Source organism: Danio aesculapii, chromosome 12 (assembly GCF_903798145.1).
Source record: "Danio aesculapii chromosome 12, fDanAes4.1, whole genome shotgun sequence".
In the NCBI taxonomy this organism is placed as follows: Eukaryota; Metazoa; Chordata; class Actinopteri; order Cypriniformes; family Danionidae; genus Danio; species Danio aesculapii.
The window spans coordinates 31,769,834-31,785,301 of record NC_079446.1 but is presented as its reverse complement, the minus strand read 5'-3'; the positions used below and the strand labels follow the sequence as shown (position 1 = coordinate 31,785,301).

Sequence of the window (15,468 nt, the reverse complement as noted above, 5' to 3'; positions counted from 1 at the left end):
GTAAGAGCTATGCAGGTAAACCTCACTTCCTCAGCCTTAACACACTAGTGACCGACACATTCAGTGTCCTTTAGGTGCAATTCTAGCTACTGACACTAGAGGTCTTCAGTGTCCTTGTTAGCGAGCCTCTGAGTTCAAGTTTGGAGAGGAAGGAGTAGAGCTGACAGTGTTACAAATGTGGATGGGAGTGAATTTAATGGAAGCCACCAAATAAGAGTTATGCTGGTAAACTGCCTGGCCTTAAAAGGTGCATTAGAGGCTGTTGTCTTTAGCATTTCACAAGGCATGTTTGGAAACACAGTGCTGGGTTAAGAGCACAAAAGCAGTTCTAACCCGAACAGGGCTTTATAAACCTAAAATAAATAATAACTTGGATCCTCATTTCATGCATTTTCACCTGTCCAAGTACAAGGGGACAACACTACACTACCTGACAAAAGTCTTGTCGTCGATCCTAGTTGTAAGAGCAACAAATAATACCTTGACTTCTAGTTGATAATTTGGAATGGTGGCAGATGGTAGATTGTTCTGATGAATCATCTGTTGAACTGCATCCCAAACATCACAAATACTGCAGAAGACCTACTGGAACCCGCATGAGCCCAAGATTCTCACAGTAATCAGTCAAGTTTGGTGAAGAAAAAATCATGGTTTGGGGTTGCATTTAGTAACATTCAGGGCGTGCGAGTGATCTGCAGAGTGGATGGCAACATCAACAGCCTGAGGTGTCAAGACATTTGTGCTGCCCATTACATTACAAACCACAGGACAGGGTTATTCTTCAGCAGGAGAGCGCTGCTCCTCATATTTCAGCCTTCACATCAAAATTCCTGTAAGCAAATGAAGGTCAAGGTGCTCCAGGATTGGCTAGCCCAGTTACCAGAGGTGAACATTATTGAGCATGTCTGGGGTAAAATGAAGGGGGAGGCATTGAAGACGAATCCAAATAATTTTTAATAAACTCCTGCAAGAATGCTTTCTTTGCCATTCCAGATGACTTTATTAATAAGTTATTTCAGTCGTTGCAGAGATGTATGGATGCAGTCCTTCAAGCTCATGAGAGTCATACACAATATTAATTCTTTTTCCACTGCACCATGACTTTGTATTCTATACAATACATTTAAAGTCAGACCTTACTGTCCAAATTATATATTTAAAAATCAAGGCATGATAATATTTTATTTTGGTAAAATAAGCGTACTCTAGAGGCCTTTGCTTTTCATATAAGTCACTTCTGATACCAAATGATCAACTAGAAGTCAAGTTATTATTTGTTGTTCCTAAAACTTGGATAGGCAACAAGACCTTTGTCAGAGAGTGTACTGTAGGTTGTCCACTTTTTGATTAGTGAAGCTATATAGCATTCACTGACCACTATCAAGAAGGTTATGTACTGTAGAGCATGAGGAAATAATAAGGGTCTTAACAAAATCCCAACACAACTAGTCACAAGAATGCATCTGAATCTGAATGCATGTTAATACTAAGTGAAAACGATCTAAAAGTGTGAAATGCTGCTTTATTCGTAGTTAAAAGTGGTGTTTAGAATAAAAATATCTTGGGGTTAAGTGCAATGTGAAAAGCCCTTAAATGTGTTTTTTCATTAACTACTGCCTCTATTGCGATAAAAATAACTAAACATTAAAAACAGCTTCTAACCTCAGCAGATGGGGTGGGAGACAGTGTCCTTGGAGACTAAAACAGAACAGAAACAAGAACTCTATGTATAAACATACATCAAAATCAGCACTAAAAGAGGAATAGGAAACTATACTAGATAGAGCAGGTCAGAAATTCAAAATATAGGTTTAGGAACAAGAAATTGGTTCATAGTGTGGTGTATAGGCTTCATGAGAAAATAGTTACTTAAATATAAAATTTCTTCAACATAATTTTAGACATAATAGTTTCAATAACTACATTCTATATAAAAACAGTTTCTTTTATATTTGCCATGATGACAGTTCATAACATTTTAGTTATTTTGCAAGACACTAGTATTCAGCTAAAAAGAAATTTAAAGACTTAACTAGGTTATTATGCCTATTGCTGGATAACTGTTTTGTTCTTAAAAATAATTCTGGTTAAAAATAACATAAACTGCTATGATTCAAGCCCAACTTAAAAAATAGAAGAAAAATGTTATAGGAACAACTATGAAAATGTCTTTGCTCTGTTAAATATAACTTGGGAAATATTTCAAAAACACAAAAAGAACTAATAATTTTGACAGCAAATAGTATGCATCCATACGTACATTACATCAAATCTATCCATCTTTAAATGCATTCTTGCTGCTGAATAGAATTACTTACAATACATTTTACTGACAAAACCCCCCAAAACAAAACATTACTATGTTTGTTTTAAAAATTATCATTCGTATTTTTGCAACCCAGGCTCATTATTGATACATACCCCTACATACATCTCTAGAGATTGCGAAATATGTCCCAAGAGGTACTTTTTTCTGCAGTTTTTGTTTTTATGAATCCACCAGAGGTCGCTGTGTATGCTTTTTCATATATCAAATTTTTCCTCGCGAAAGCCATTGGCGCCTGCTGTTCTTACGTAAATCCACTAGAGGCCGATGTCGTCTCACTGACTGACTGACTGACTGACCGATAACCCTCCACCGTTTTCCCTAAACCCAAGCAATAGTGTTTTCAAAAGCACCAATTGACCCACCCACTACATTCCCTAAACCCAACCGACAGTTTTAAAAAGCAATCCAGAAAAAGTAAAGCCCTTGCAGCTGCCTAATTTTTACCAATTTTTCAGATCTTACTATGTTATAACACTGTTATTTACTTGTTTAATTTATATTTTGCCTTTTGATTTTGTTTTACCTGCTGTCTGGAACCATTCTTTACCAAACTTGAACCCCATCATTGCTGTCAACTCCTCTCTGTGTTTCAAGTCCACTGACGTATGCGGCGAGCTACTGAGCAAACTGGTAACAGCGGAAAAGCCGACCACATGGTAAATGGTCTGCTAGTAGCATGAAAAGAAACAGAAGCAGTCGTCGGCATCATACCGCCCTGTACAGTTTGTTTGAAAGACGAAAAGCAGCCATACACAGCTCTGGCTACATCATTCGCACTCTCAAGAAATGTGTACAGGGTTATGTTTTCACAATGAACCCGTGTTATATATTTTTTTCTTTAGATTTTGTCATTTCTTTGTGAGATTCACCCAGCTGTAGCATGGACAACGACAGTCAGACAAACAGACAAACATAAGCAAACACTCGGAAAAAAAGACCCTTTGCCTCCAGTCCTCTAGACGTGACAGATAAAGCTCAGTGTCATCTCCATTGTAAGCACATTTAAAAGAGAGAAAAGCACATCCACAGCTCACAATCTGACTGTGGCTCCAAAAAGGAGGTTGCCGACAACTTACTGTTTCTGCTGACAATGAGGAGGGGTCTTGTGGCAGGGTCTGGGAACGTGGACAAAGAATTAAAATCACTAAAAATAACGTATTATATCATACGTCATGGAAACAGCTGCGTTTTCTGAGACCCAGCATGCATTTATTAATAAATGAATGCAATGAAGGTGGAGGAGAAATCGAAGCGCTTGCAGTGTTTGCTTTGAACGTTAGATGCTAATGCCTTCATTGATACTTGACACAGTTAAAAATAAAAACAACATCTTGAGAATCATTGCTTTAGAGATGCTTCATTATCCTGCTGGCTTCTTCAGAAACTACTTAAAGTGATTACTTGGAGAGCAGCTATTCAGTCAGATGAGAGTATTCATGGTTGGCATGATGAGAGAAACTTAGTGTGAGAGGCATTAGATGATTAGCGGTTTTAAAAATGAAGATGTTAGTTGAGCTCTTATTAGTTTGGGCTGGTGATCCACAAACTAATCTGCTTTATTTGTCTCCAGCTTACACTTACTGTGGCTCTGCCTCTGGTAGGACTGCCACCTGAGGCTCTGACAGGCTGTAGGGGAGGAAACGGGTTGAGTTTGGTTACTCTTAAGAGCTTATAAGTGACTCACGCTATCAGGGTCTTTTTCGATTTTTAAAAATTTTTTTATTACCACAGATAATAATTTTGTTATTAGAATTACACTTGTTTTGGAAGTCTAAGTGGCTAGTTGGTGCAGTACAAAGTAAATACAGCTGCTGTTTTGGAAGTATAATGCGACGTATTGGCATCAAATAGATTTAATTTTAATTACTTTCTCTGTGCAGTTATATGTGCTATATACTAGACTTTCTGGCACGGAAGGCCCATTTTCAGAGCAGAATATCTGACTTCAGCATTGTTTTTTAGATAAACAAGAATGTTCACTTGGCATGTTTCTTAAATATCTGCAAACATATTATGGTATTTTTATGTTTTATATTAGTCAAAAACTTAACATACAGCACCTTTAAATTCAAAATTGCCTTAAAATACTACGATGAGTTCACTAGAAGTCTACTCTCAGTGCTTGGTTGTAGCTGGAAGGCCATCTGCCACATAAAACATATGTCATAGTAACTGGCGGTTCATTCCACTGTGGCGACCCATAATAAATCAGAACTGGAAGGAAAGTGAGTGAATGCTACAATGGACAGATGAAACACTAATCAGCTGTATCCAGAATAGTGTAGCTAGTCTAATACACTTTGTTTGTTTGAACACAAGCAAGGGCAAGTCAAAATTATTGTCTGTGGTAATCAACCAAAATTTCTCCCTGAATAATCCATTTAAATGTGCATCTTGATCATTTCAGACTGTCTTAGATGTTGTTTATGGACAACAGGGGGCGCTGTGACACTGCTATCTCTACACAGAGAAGGCTCACAGGCATTTTCAGGTATAACATAGCAGAGTTTAATTGACAACGGGAACCCAAAAGCAGTAACAGACAATTGAAAAACAAACAAACAAACAAACAAACAAAAAACTTTTTCATGCATAGACATACAGCTAACATGTTGACAGGAATACATGCAAAATACACATAAAGACATACAGAGAAATGAGCACAAACACACACTTGCTCACATCTGCTCTGTCTGCGGCCCAAGAGCCTCAACCAATAGTGTTTTTGGGAACACCAATGGGGTCAGCATAGGGATAGGGATGATCATAATGGTGGAGAAGGGTTGGGTCTGTTATATAAAGTTGTCTGGTAGTGGCCGAAAACCAAACACTCATGATTGGTGATGAAGACTAGACCAGTGGTTCTCAACAGTGGCGCAGAACATTAAAAACCTAAAAATGTCCAAATATGTCACAAGATGACATTAAAGCATTTAAAAATAGAAAAAAATATTATTAATAATTGAATAAATATAAATAAAACACATAAATTAAAGATTTAAACAAATTTTACTCAGTTGCTGTTATGCTTTTTTGAAGTATGTATATGCTTGGAATACAGATTTAAATTTGGGGTTCACATATTAATTGTTTAATGTATTTAACTATGAACTGGATGAACTAAATTGGCCGTGGTGCAACATGGTGGCTAAGTGGGTAGCACTGTCGCCTCACAGCAAGAAGATTGCTGGTTTGCGCCCCGGCTGGGTTAGTTAGCATTTCTGTGTGGAGTTTGTATGTTCAAAACATGTTCTTGTGGATTTCCTCCGGGTGCTCCGGTTTCCCCCACAGTCCAAAGACATGCGGTACAGGTGAATTGATTAAGCTAAATTGGCCGTAGTGTATGTGTGTTAATGCAAGAGTGTATGGGTGTTTCCCAGTACTTGGTTGCTGCTGGAAGGGCATTCACTGCATAGAACATACAGTATGCTGGATAAGTTGGCGGTTCATTTCGCTGTGGCGACCCCTGATTAATAAAGGCACTAATCCGAAAAGAAAATGAATGAATCAATTGGCCGTAGTGTATGAGTGTGTGCGTGTGAATGAGTGTATGGGTGTTTCCCAGTAATGGGTTGCAGCTGGAAGGATATCAACTGCGTAAAACATATACCGGAATAATTGGCGGTTCATTCCGCTGTGGCGACCCCTGATAAATAAGGGACTAAGCCGAAGGAAAAATAATGAATTAAATAAATATTTATGTTCATTTATTTCATAATTTAGTAAAATTTTATCTGATAACAATAGATCTAGAATTGGATAATCTTTCAGTATGTCCTAATAAATAATTCAACAGATTATTTGGTATTTGTTATGCACTGTAAACTAACATGAACAATGATATTTTTGTAAAAAAAAAATGAGACATTACTGTAAAGTTTTACCAAAACATTATTAACATCAGACTTATTCAATTGAACCGCAGTATTAGACTATTTGCACAAGCACACATTTTAATCTAATCAGTGTGAACACAGCCTTATTTTGTATCAAAGAGCCCTTTGAAATTGTTAAAAAGGTTCAGAACCACTGGACTAGACAGTGCATCTCCAAACTAAAAGACATGGATGTCTAATTTATATAGGATGTCTGATTTGGCGTAAAGTTTAATATATTTTTTTAATGAATGCCTAGTCCAAAAATTAAAGCAATGAATATTTATAAACATATAGAGTCTATGTCTATCATATTAGATCGTAATAGCACATTGATTGTTTATCAGAAAGACACTAGACTTATTTTACCTCTCCAGGGCTGTGCCTTCCTTGTCTTTCCAGGGTGGAGGAGGTGGAATGGAGAGACTCATAGGATATCATGTCTGGACGCTCTATGTCATAAATGGCCTTGACTCTGGGAATGGCTGCTAGGTCCTTGTAATCAATAATCTCATTGTCTACTTTTGCCTGGAAGAAGGAGAGGATGAGGGAGATGGGGCAGGGGGACACATAAGAGGAGAAACACAAGGAGAAAAGGTGTTGATGAGGAAGAGGTCAGGGAAGAGGTCAAAGGTCATCCACATCACATCTGACTAGTGTTGTCGGAAGTATCGATATTTTGATACGTAACGATACTGAAATATTTGAAACGAAATGATATCTCTTTTCCATAGTATCAGTACTGTCAGGTACTCTCTTCAATAATGAGTTCATACACACTCTGCCACAGTTTCACTTTGTTTATTTATGAATTTTCCAAAACAATCTCAGCAATTCGTAACTTTTTGATTTAGTGGGTAATTCTTATGAGTTCGTACAGTTTTGTACGATTTGCTCATCCCCCAATGACGGTTGGGTTTATGGGTGTGGTTGGATGCCACGCCTCCTTTTTAAAATCGTACATTTTCGTATGACTGAACTTGAATTCATATGAATTAGCCACTAAACTGACAAAACATAAAATAGTTACGTTTCCTCGTGAGATCAGCCTGGAATTTTCAGAATTTTATTTCAGTTAATGTTTCTAACTTAATGTGCATTTCTGGATTTATTGGTTTAACAATAAATCACAAATCACAGCAGAGAATAAAATAATTATGCGTTGATTGTGCACCTTCTTTAAGCACGCAAATGTTGACTCCTCAATAACATTTCATGCGGTTTAAAGTATTTACTAAATTTATGTCAAATTTCATTCAAATGAATGAGGAAGCGTAACTACTTTACGTTTTGTCAGTTTAGTGGCTAATTTGTATGAATTCCTTTTCATGAAGTTCAATCACATGAAAATTCGCACAAGTTCAAAAATTTGTGGCACCAAACTCCACCCCTAACTGCCGTGAGATAGCGTTGGTCTTTAAAACACAATAATCAACTTTTGTACAACTTTAAAGTGAAAGTAATTCAGTAGCGCAGTCAGTAACATTCATCAATAACAATAGACTAAACACCTTAGTTGTGTTTATTTGTGTTATTGGTTGAAATTTGCTTGTTTATTACTAACTGTCTACTTCTCTTCAGTAATATTTTAACTATATAAGTTCGGCTAGCAGTTTCTGCTCTACAATTTGCTCATCCACCAATGACATTTGTGCATTTTCATATGAATTAAATCATATGAATTGCTACCAATTAGCCAATTTTTTGTCAATACGTAAAATAGTTACTTTTCCTCGTGACATTGGGCTGGTTGGATGTGTGAAATGTTTGACATGGCAAGTGAAAATTTGAACAGTAGTCCAGACAAATTAACATGAAGACAGGCATAAGTATTATAATTTTAAGTAACACTGTGGCAATGTCTATGTGTGATATTAAAAATGGTATTGAGTACCGTATAGTAAAAATTCCAGTATCGTGACAACACTACATCCATCCAGAGCTACAGGGTCATCACACAAAGGTTGTTTTGGAGGCATGTTTATGAGAAAAGCTAACCATCTTGCTAACATGTGACATTCTGTGCTATTGTCGAAGATTCTCTATATTTGTTTACATGTTGAAATGATGTCAAATACAAGGCAAAGAGTGGAGAGATGTTGAAAGGAACTCCTGTGCTTTTCCTGCATATCCAGGAGTAGTTTTTTTTACACATTGACCCTGAAGTGAACCAGCATCAGAATCCATTGTGGATCTAGTGGTAAGATCTGACAGACTCTGGAAACGATTGAGGGCGCTGGTGACTAGGACTCACATAGATGGTATGACCAGGAGATCCAGGGATGCTGGAACCAGGTCTCGAACAGATGCTCTCAGACGAAGACCTTGTGGGCTGCGGGAGAACAAGATGTTGTGTTAGTAATTATATAAGCACACATACTATTCATTACTCTCTTAGATGCCAATGGGTAGCTTGAAACGGTAGCGTAGCTATAAATGAACATTTTGTCATCAGTTACTCAACCTCACGTCATTCGTTTAGTTTCTTAATTTATTTTAAATATTATACATGAATAACAGCTATTTATTTATTTGTTTATTTATTTATTTATTCGTTCAATCATTCAATCATACATTCATTCGTTTATTCATTTATTTATTTATTTATTTATTTATTTATTTATTTATTTATTTATTTATTCGTTTAATCATTCAATCATACATTCATTCGTTCGTTCATTCATTCATTCATTCATTCATTCATTCATTCATTCATTCATTCATTCATTCATTTATTTATTTATTTATTTATTTATTTATTTATTTGTTTGTTTATTTATTAAATAAGATTAGTAAATTACAGCAACAGTTTTGCAAAAATACATAAAACTGAACCAAATGTAAAATTAGCTTGACACATTGTACACACTGTTACCATAAAAATGATCAAATAAAATTTTGTTTCTTAATTATTAATATTTAAATAACTATATACATTTATTTTGTTAAAATAACACGAACCCTATTTATATTAAATATTATAATTATGTTGAAATATGCGTTTTTACACCTAATTAAATGCTAATCGAGATTATGTAAAAAGTATATTATTATTAATAATTAGATTAGATTAGAACTTTATTGTCATTACACATGTACACGTACAAGGCAATGAAATGCAGTTATAAAGTGTGATTATAGAAAACCTATGGTGATATTTACAGATGGATGTACTATGAACATTATGTACAGGTTGTATTAACTATGACCAGAGATTTAAAACAGATGAATATGAATATATGTACGGTTGGCTATTAATATTCAGATGTATGCAGATAGATATAAACATAATTACAAAAGTATATGTGCAGTGGCTATGTATAATTCGAAATGAATAAGTGCAATGAAGTGAAATGAATACGTACAATTTTAGTTGTGCAAATATTAAATAGTGCAGTGATTATGAGGAGTATAATTGTGGAATAATAATTTAGTGTTTATGGGGAGAATAATTGTGAAATAAATAATAAATGTTAAAATGATTATGCAACTTAATTAGGACACTTATTATCATCTTTGGTTTACAATAAAAGTTAATCCACACATCAAAATAATCATACTTTTTGCAAGACTGATGAAACATATATGATTAAAAGAAGAAAATACTTAAATTAAAATGTCAAACAAACAGATGGAAGTGCATACTCTTTAAGTCCCCCCTTAATTCTTATAAAATCAAGTACTGCACAATTTAAAACAATACTACTAATCAGTGCTTGGGTAAACACAAAATAAAATAAACAATAAAATAAAAATTCTGTAAATATAAAATTTGCACTACACTCAAAATATTACACTGTAAAACCCAACAGTCAACTTTACCAAATGAAATGAGTGTAGTTAACTCAAAATTGACTGAAAGTTAATTTTACTCATTTGAAAAGAGTTTTGAACTCAGTCTTGAAGGTAATGAGTTAATTAAATAGCTCATTACCTCAACTCAAATGGAGTTCAGTTCATAGTACTCATATAGATTAGTTTGACTCAAATGGTTTGTTGCAAACGGTTTCCTCAAACGCCTTGAGTTGCCTTAAATTGGGTTTTACTGAGTTCTCTTCATTTATCGGGTTTTACTGTGCTCAAATTGCTTCATTTACTCAAATGGATTAAGTTCACAGTACTCATTAGGATTCATTTTTGAACTTAAATGGTTTGTTGCAATCGATTTCCTCAGTTTGAGTTACCTTAAGTGGAACTTGAGTGGAACTTACTTTATACAGCATACGTTCAACTTTCACACCTGTATTAGAGTAACCGATGACAAAAAATAATTTCTGAGGTGAAGTTGGCACATTCCTGAGCTTTCATTTAGAAAACCACTGGGCCTCCAGCTCATATAATACTCCAGTGCAAGCCTGCCCAAGATGCATTCTGTCTCACATCAACGCAGCCAGTGAACGCTAATTTCTCAGATATGACTCTCTCCAAATGTCACCAAAAACGCAGCAACTGTTCAATCTTGCATATGAAATAAGTTATACTCGGTGAGCTCATATCTGAGAGCGCTCTGCATGAAGAGTCAAACAAGTCCTGTAATGGTGAATGGAGCACTGGAGGGCTTGAGCCACATGCGTGAAAAGCATAATGATTCACACACAGGCTGTTATTGGCTACGTTGGCCATAATAGGCAGTGCAAGAGCCGCGAAACACACTCGGGTTGCCCCAACTCTGCTGCCAGAAGCAGAATACAGTACCTGCCTTTCTGATTGGTGCAGAGAAGTTACTGAGGGCGGCAGGGGCTGTGAAGGAAGGAAGAGGCATCACAGGATATGACATCACACTTTGAATAGAACACTTGAATCATACTCTGTCAGCGCTTATTTAAATGAAGCACTATTTTCCATGGTCATATATTCGCAGCCTTGCTTGCTATCCTGTGCATGCGGGCGCATTCTGATTTGGGGTTTGGTGGGACATGAGGTTATTTTCCATGTGTGTTTAGAATGCTAATTTGCTAGATGGAAGGGGAAGCATATTTGTGTTGTGTTTGCGTGCTGGTTCACTCTTGCTAAGGAGGTGTGGCTACTGGTCAAAGGTTTTAGGGTGCTTTCACACTTGGTTCAATTGCCTGGACTGTACCCAGGTTTGATTGTCCCCCCTTGCCACCTTGTCAGCTGGTTTGTGTTCACACCATCTTTTTTCTTTCTGAACCCCGGTACGCTTGCTTTGTCATGCTGCTGTTTTGTGTACAGCTGTTGCTACGTGGCGGCCAAGAAAGCAAAGCGGAAAAATGGAGACGTTCGCATATAACGGTTGTTACCAAACCAAAATAGAGAGAGCCACTTGCATCTATCTACCACAAAAAAAAAACATTAAAAACGTTCAAAACATAATGCGATGTCTGTAGAAGTGCAATGCAGAAGTGCAATATCCCCTTCATTTTCTGGAGGGGACAAGCAGACATAATCACTGTTTGCACTGGATCAGTCCCGCTTGTCACCAAGGTAGGTGATACACTGACATACACACACGAATGAAAGTTATGAAAACTAAAGTTTGTTGTATTGCTGGCGGTTCACTTCCTTTATTTGATACGATTACATTCATAGCAGAGGTGAACCGTACCAGAGTTCGCACAAATTGTATTCCAGACCACCTCTTTCAGGCGGACTCGGGTACAGTTCACGGGTGTGTACCCGAGTTCAGTAGACAGTGTTCACATTAGCTAAACGTACCATACTCTGACATCAAACGAATCTGGGTGCGGACCAAAAGGGCTAGTGTGAAAGCACCTTTAATGTCTCCTTAAAAGTCTTGTACGTATAGTCACCAAGAAGACAGTAATAAAAACAGTGATATGGTGAAATAATTTTAAAGTAACTAATATATTTGAGTCACTTTTTTAAACTTGTAATAGTATATTATAATACACTTATTTTGTTTCTCATGATTCCCTGTAGGGGGAATACATATAAATCTAACTTACGATCCTTATATGATAAAGAAAATGTGAGGTATTTTGAGCATACAAATCCTTTATTTTCTAAATTGAAGATACTTAAGTTCAGTGATTTAGTTAAATTTAAAACAGCACAATTAATATTTAAAGCTAGGAATATAATCTGAGAGAAGAACAAAAACTTAGGTTAGGAGGTTGAAAACTAAGTCAACTTAAAGAAAAAAATAGTGTATGTCTATATGTGGTGTGAAATTATGGAACAGTCTGGAAAAGATTCTCAAACAATGTCAGGATATTAGACAATTTAAGAAGTTGTATAAATATATTATTAAAAGAATATAATGATTAATAGAGGTGATTGAAAAATTACGGAAAATGTAAAAAATATATGTTATTAATGAAATATTATATGAAATTTCAATTAATGGCTGTTTGCAATACTATGTATTTTTTGGGTCTATGTTATTAAATGTAAATGTACAAATGGAATTAACTATATAATATGTCAAAGATGCCAAAAGGATGTCTTATGTAAAGCTCATATGTCTCATGTAAAAAGAAGAGAGAAGTAAAAGAAGAAATCAGTTGAAGTAATAAATGATTGATGTGTGTGGTATGGTTGGGAAAAGTAATAAGCTTTTGCTTCATCCCGCTCCATTTCGACACTAATGAAATGTATTTTGTTTAAAGAATTGTGTTTTGTGTATGATTTTTTCTGTTCGAAATAAATAAACAAAACCAAAACCCCGCAAAAAAACAAATGTAAATAATTCTTAATGTGGAATATATATATATATATATATATATATATATATATATATATATAAAAGAAAATGAAAATGATTAAAAATTGAAAATATTTAAAGTTATCATAAGAAACATTTGTGTCAAATAATTATGTTTCTAATTGTAAAGACAACATATTAATGCTTATGTAATCAAAATTAATACCAAAAGATTTTTTTTCTAAAATTACAAAATCAGCAGGTTTGAACAAAAAATTGAGTCATAAGAAAAATTATAAAGCTTTTTTCTTAATTTATAGATAATTTAAATATTTGAATAATGAAAAAGCCTTCAAAATCCAGAATAAAACTAAAATAAATGTAATTTTAAAATATATGAAAAAAATAAAACATGTACGTTAAATAAAATTTCACAATATTACTGTTTTTATTTATTTGTTTATCGGTTGATTTTAATAAATGCAACTTTGGTGAGCACAAAAGACTTTTTCAACTATTTATTATTGCAAACTTTTAACCAGTAGTGTAAGTTAACCAATGTGAAGCTAGAAAAAAAAACACACTGCAGATTACTCTTGCTTTGGGGTAAAGCAGGAAAATTGGAGGGAGTTGAGTTAGCCGGAAGCTTTGCAGTTTGGAGGGAGTGCAGAGCAGAAGACTGCAAACCTCACGCCTGCCCAGGGGATACCGGCCCGGCCCAGAGCCACCTGGGCCCTGGCTCTGAATCTGAGACTGAGGGTAAAAGATATCAAACGGACTGGCTTTTCCTTTAGGACGCGGCCAAGCTGCCTAAGGAGGAGAATCACAGCAGAATGGAGAAAATACTACAGACAAACACACACATGCACTCTCTTCTCTCGCTTCAGCTGCTGCACCTGAGACTTAAAGGCTCCCTGAAGTGCTTTGAAAACAGCAGCTTTGTTCGAAGTGTGTGTGTCATAATTACAGCTGAAACAGGAAGACAGGGCAGGGTATAACTCCTTAGTAGCTCCTCCCCTTTTAAAAAATGGTCAATAGCATTTGTATTGTCACAGCTCTGACAGTCAGAGTCATTGACCTAGAGTGCATCAGACACAGTGTATAATAGCGATGCTGAGCCAGGCCCTGTCCACACGAACAAAGCTATTTTCAAACATTTTCAAAATACATTTTTTTCTATGTGGTTTGGGTGTTTATTTACATCAGGTGATGGAAATACTTTCTGAAAACTCTAGCCAATGTGAAGATATTACAAAATTACAGTGGTCATGTGGCCACTAAAACTAGAGTTTTTGCCCTATGATGTCAGTGTGCAAGCTGTTTTCTCATTTCTGATTGACCAACTTGGCTGGTTTCACACCAAGCGCACACGATGCGATTTTGCCAAATTCGGCACCTTTGTGGAAAAAAACATTGTGAATTCTTCATCATTTGCCCCTTGGGATAGTAATCCGCCTTTGTTCTCACATTTGCATTGACTTGTATGCAATGTACTTGTTCAAATACTTAATTTCATGTTTACTGTGAACCCTTAACATGCATCACATTGTGTTCATGTGGACAGAGATTATTTTAAAACCGATGGTGGGGAAAACTCTGTTCATAAAAATACTTGTGTACGTGTGGAAATGGCCTCAGTCTAACTGTTTCTCTGCTTAAAAATACAGCATTCAGTAATTCAAAAATGGGTCCAATACGTTTTGGGGTCTACACCACTGTGGCAATTTGTATATGCAAAAGCAGACTTCCTTCACCCCTATGGAGAGCTAATTTACACTGAATCCTTTATCCTTTAGCCTATATATGGTGCACTATGTGTCATTCGCTATAAATAGAAAATTGTAATTGTGTGTTACAGGTTTTGAATGTCCTGCTGTAGTTGCCTGTATTCTGACTCTGAATGCAATGCATTTTCCCCATCGGGTCTTGCAGTCAGATACACATTCAGAAATAAAGGTACAAAATCTGTCACTGGGGTGCACAAAAGGTACTTTTTGTGTTGGACAGGTGGACATTAGTACCTTTAGGGTACACTTTTGTACCTTTACGGTACTATGAGGTACACATTTGTACTTTTTTGGTCCGTTTCCACTGAGTGGTACGATACGGTTCGGTACGGTTTATGGCTGTTTTCTTTGAGGCAGTCTAAAAGTGCACGCAGGTCGGCGCTAATAGCCTAGTGGTACTGTGCGCCGACATTTAGCACCGACATGCTCACTGCGAACTGAGTTCGATTCCAGGCTCGAGACCCCTTGCCGATCCTTCCCCTCTCTCTGTTCTCAATGCTTTCCTGTCTGAAATCTCTACTGTCCTATCATAAAAAAAGTGAAAAACCAAAAAAAAAAATTCTATATAAAAGTGTGAGCAGTTTCACTTTCAATTTCTTGAGCTGATAATAATAACGGGCATGTGATTATTGAAGTGCTTCTGACATCCAATTCTTTCAGAAATGGATAAACGCAATAGTGAAGTGCGAAAAAACAAAGTAGCAAATAATTCTTTCAGCAACCTAAAACATGAACAAACTGCCATGTTTAACTATTATCATCGCCTTTCGGACTATTATGGACTCGGAATGATGGAATTACTTTCTAACAAGTAGTTACATGTGCTGGTGAAGATTAGATACAGATGAGAGG

General features: G+C 35.9%; 1 protein-coding gene across 6 annotated transcripts in view; it reads right to left on the bottom strand.

Annotated features, from left to right (window-relative positions):
* ablim1b (actin binding LIM protein 1b) overlaps positions 1 to 15,468 on the bottom strand; it is a 153,233-nt gene that overhangs the window by 15,427 nt on the left and 122,338 nt on the right. For 3 of the 6 annotated variants that reach the window (XM_056470215.1, XM_056470220.1, XM_056470219.1), the window contains exons 9-15: positions 13,517 to 13,639; positions 10,900 to 10,944; positions 8,459 to 8,536; positions 6,574 to 6,732; positions 3,911 to 3,955; positions 3,406 to 3,444; positions 1,663 to 1,698 (exon numbers count right to left, since the gene is read on the bottom strand). In XM_056470215.1, the coding sequence (XP_056326190.1) occupies positions 1,663 to 1,698; positions 3,406 to 3,444; positions 3,911 to 3,955; positions 6,574 to 6,732; positions 8,459 to 8,536; positions 10,900 to 10,944; positions 13,517 to 13,639 (525 nt within the window). The remainder of the gene's footprint in view (positions 1 to 1,662; positions 1,699 to 3,405; positions 3,445 to 3,910; positions 3,956 to 6,573; positions 6,733 to 8,458; positions 8,537 to 10,899; positions 10,945 to 13,516; positions 13,640 to 15,468) is intronic. The other 3 variants (XM_056470216.1, XM_056470217.1, XM_056470218.1) reach the window with 3 other exon arrangements.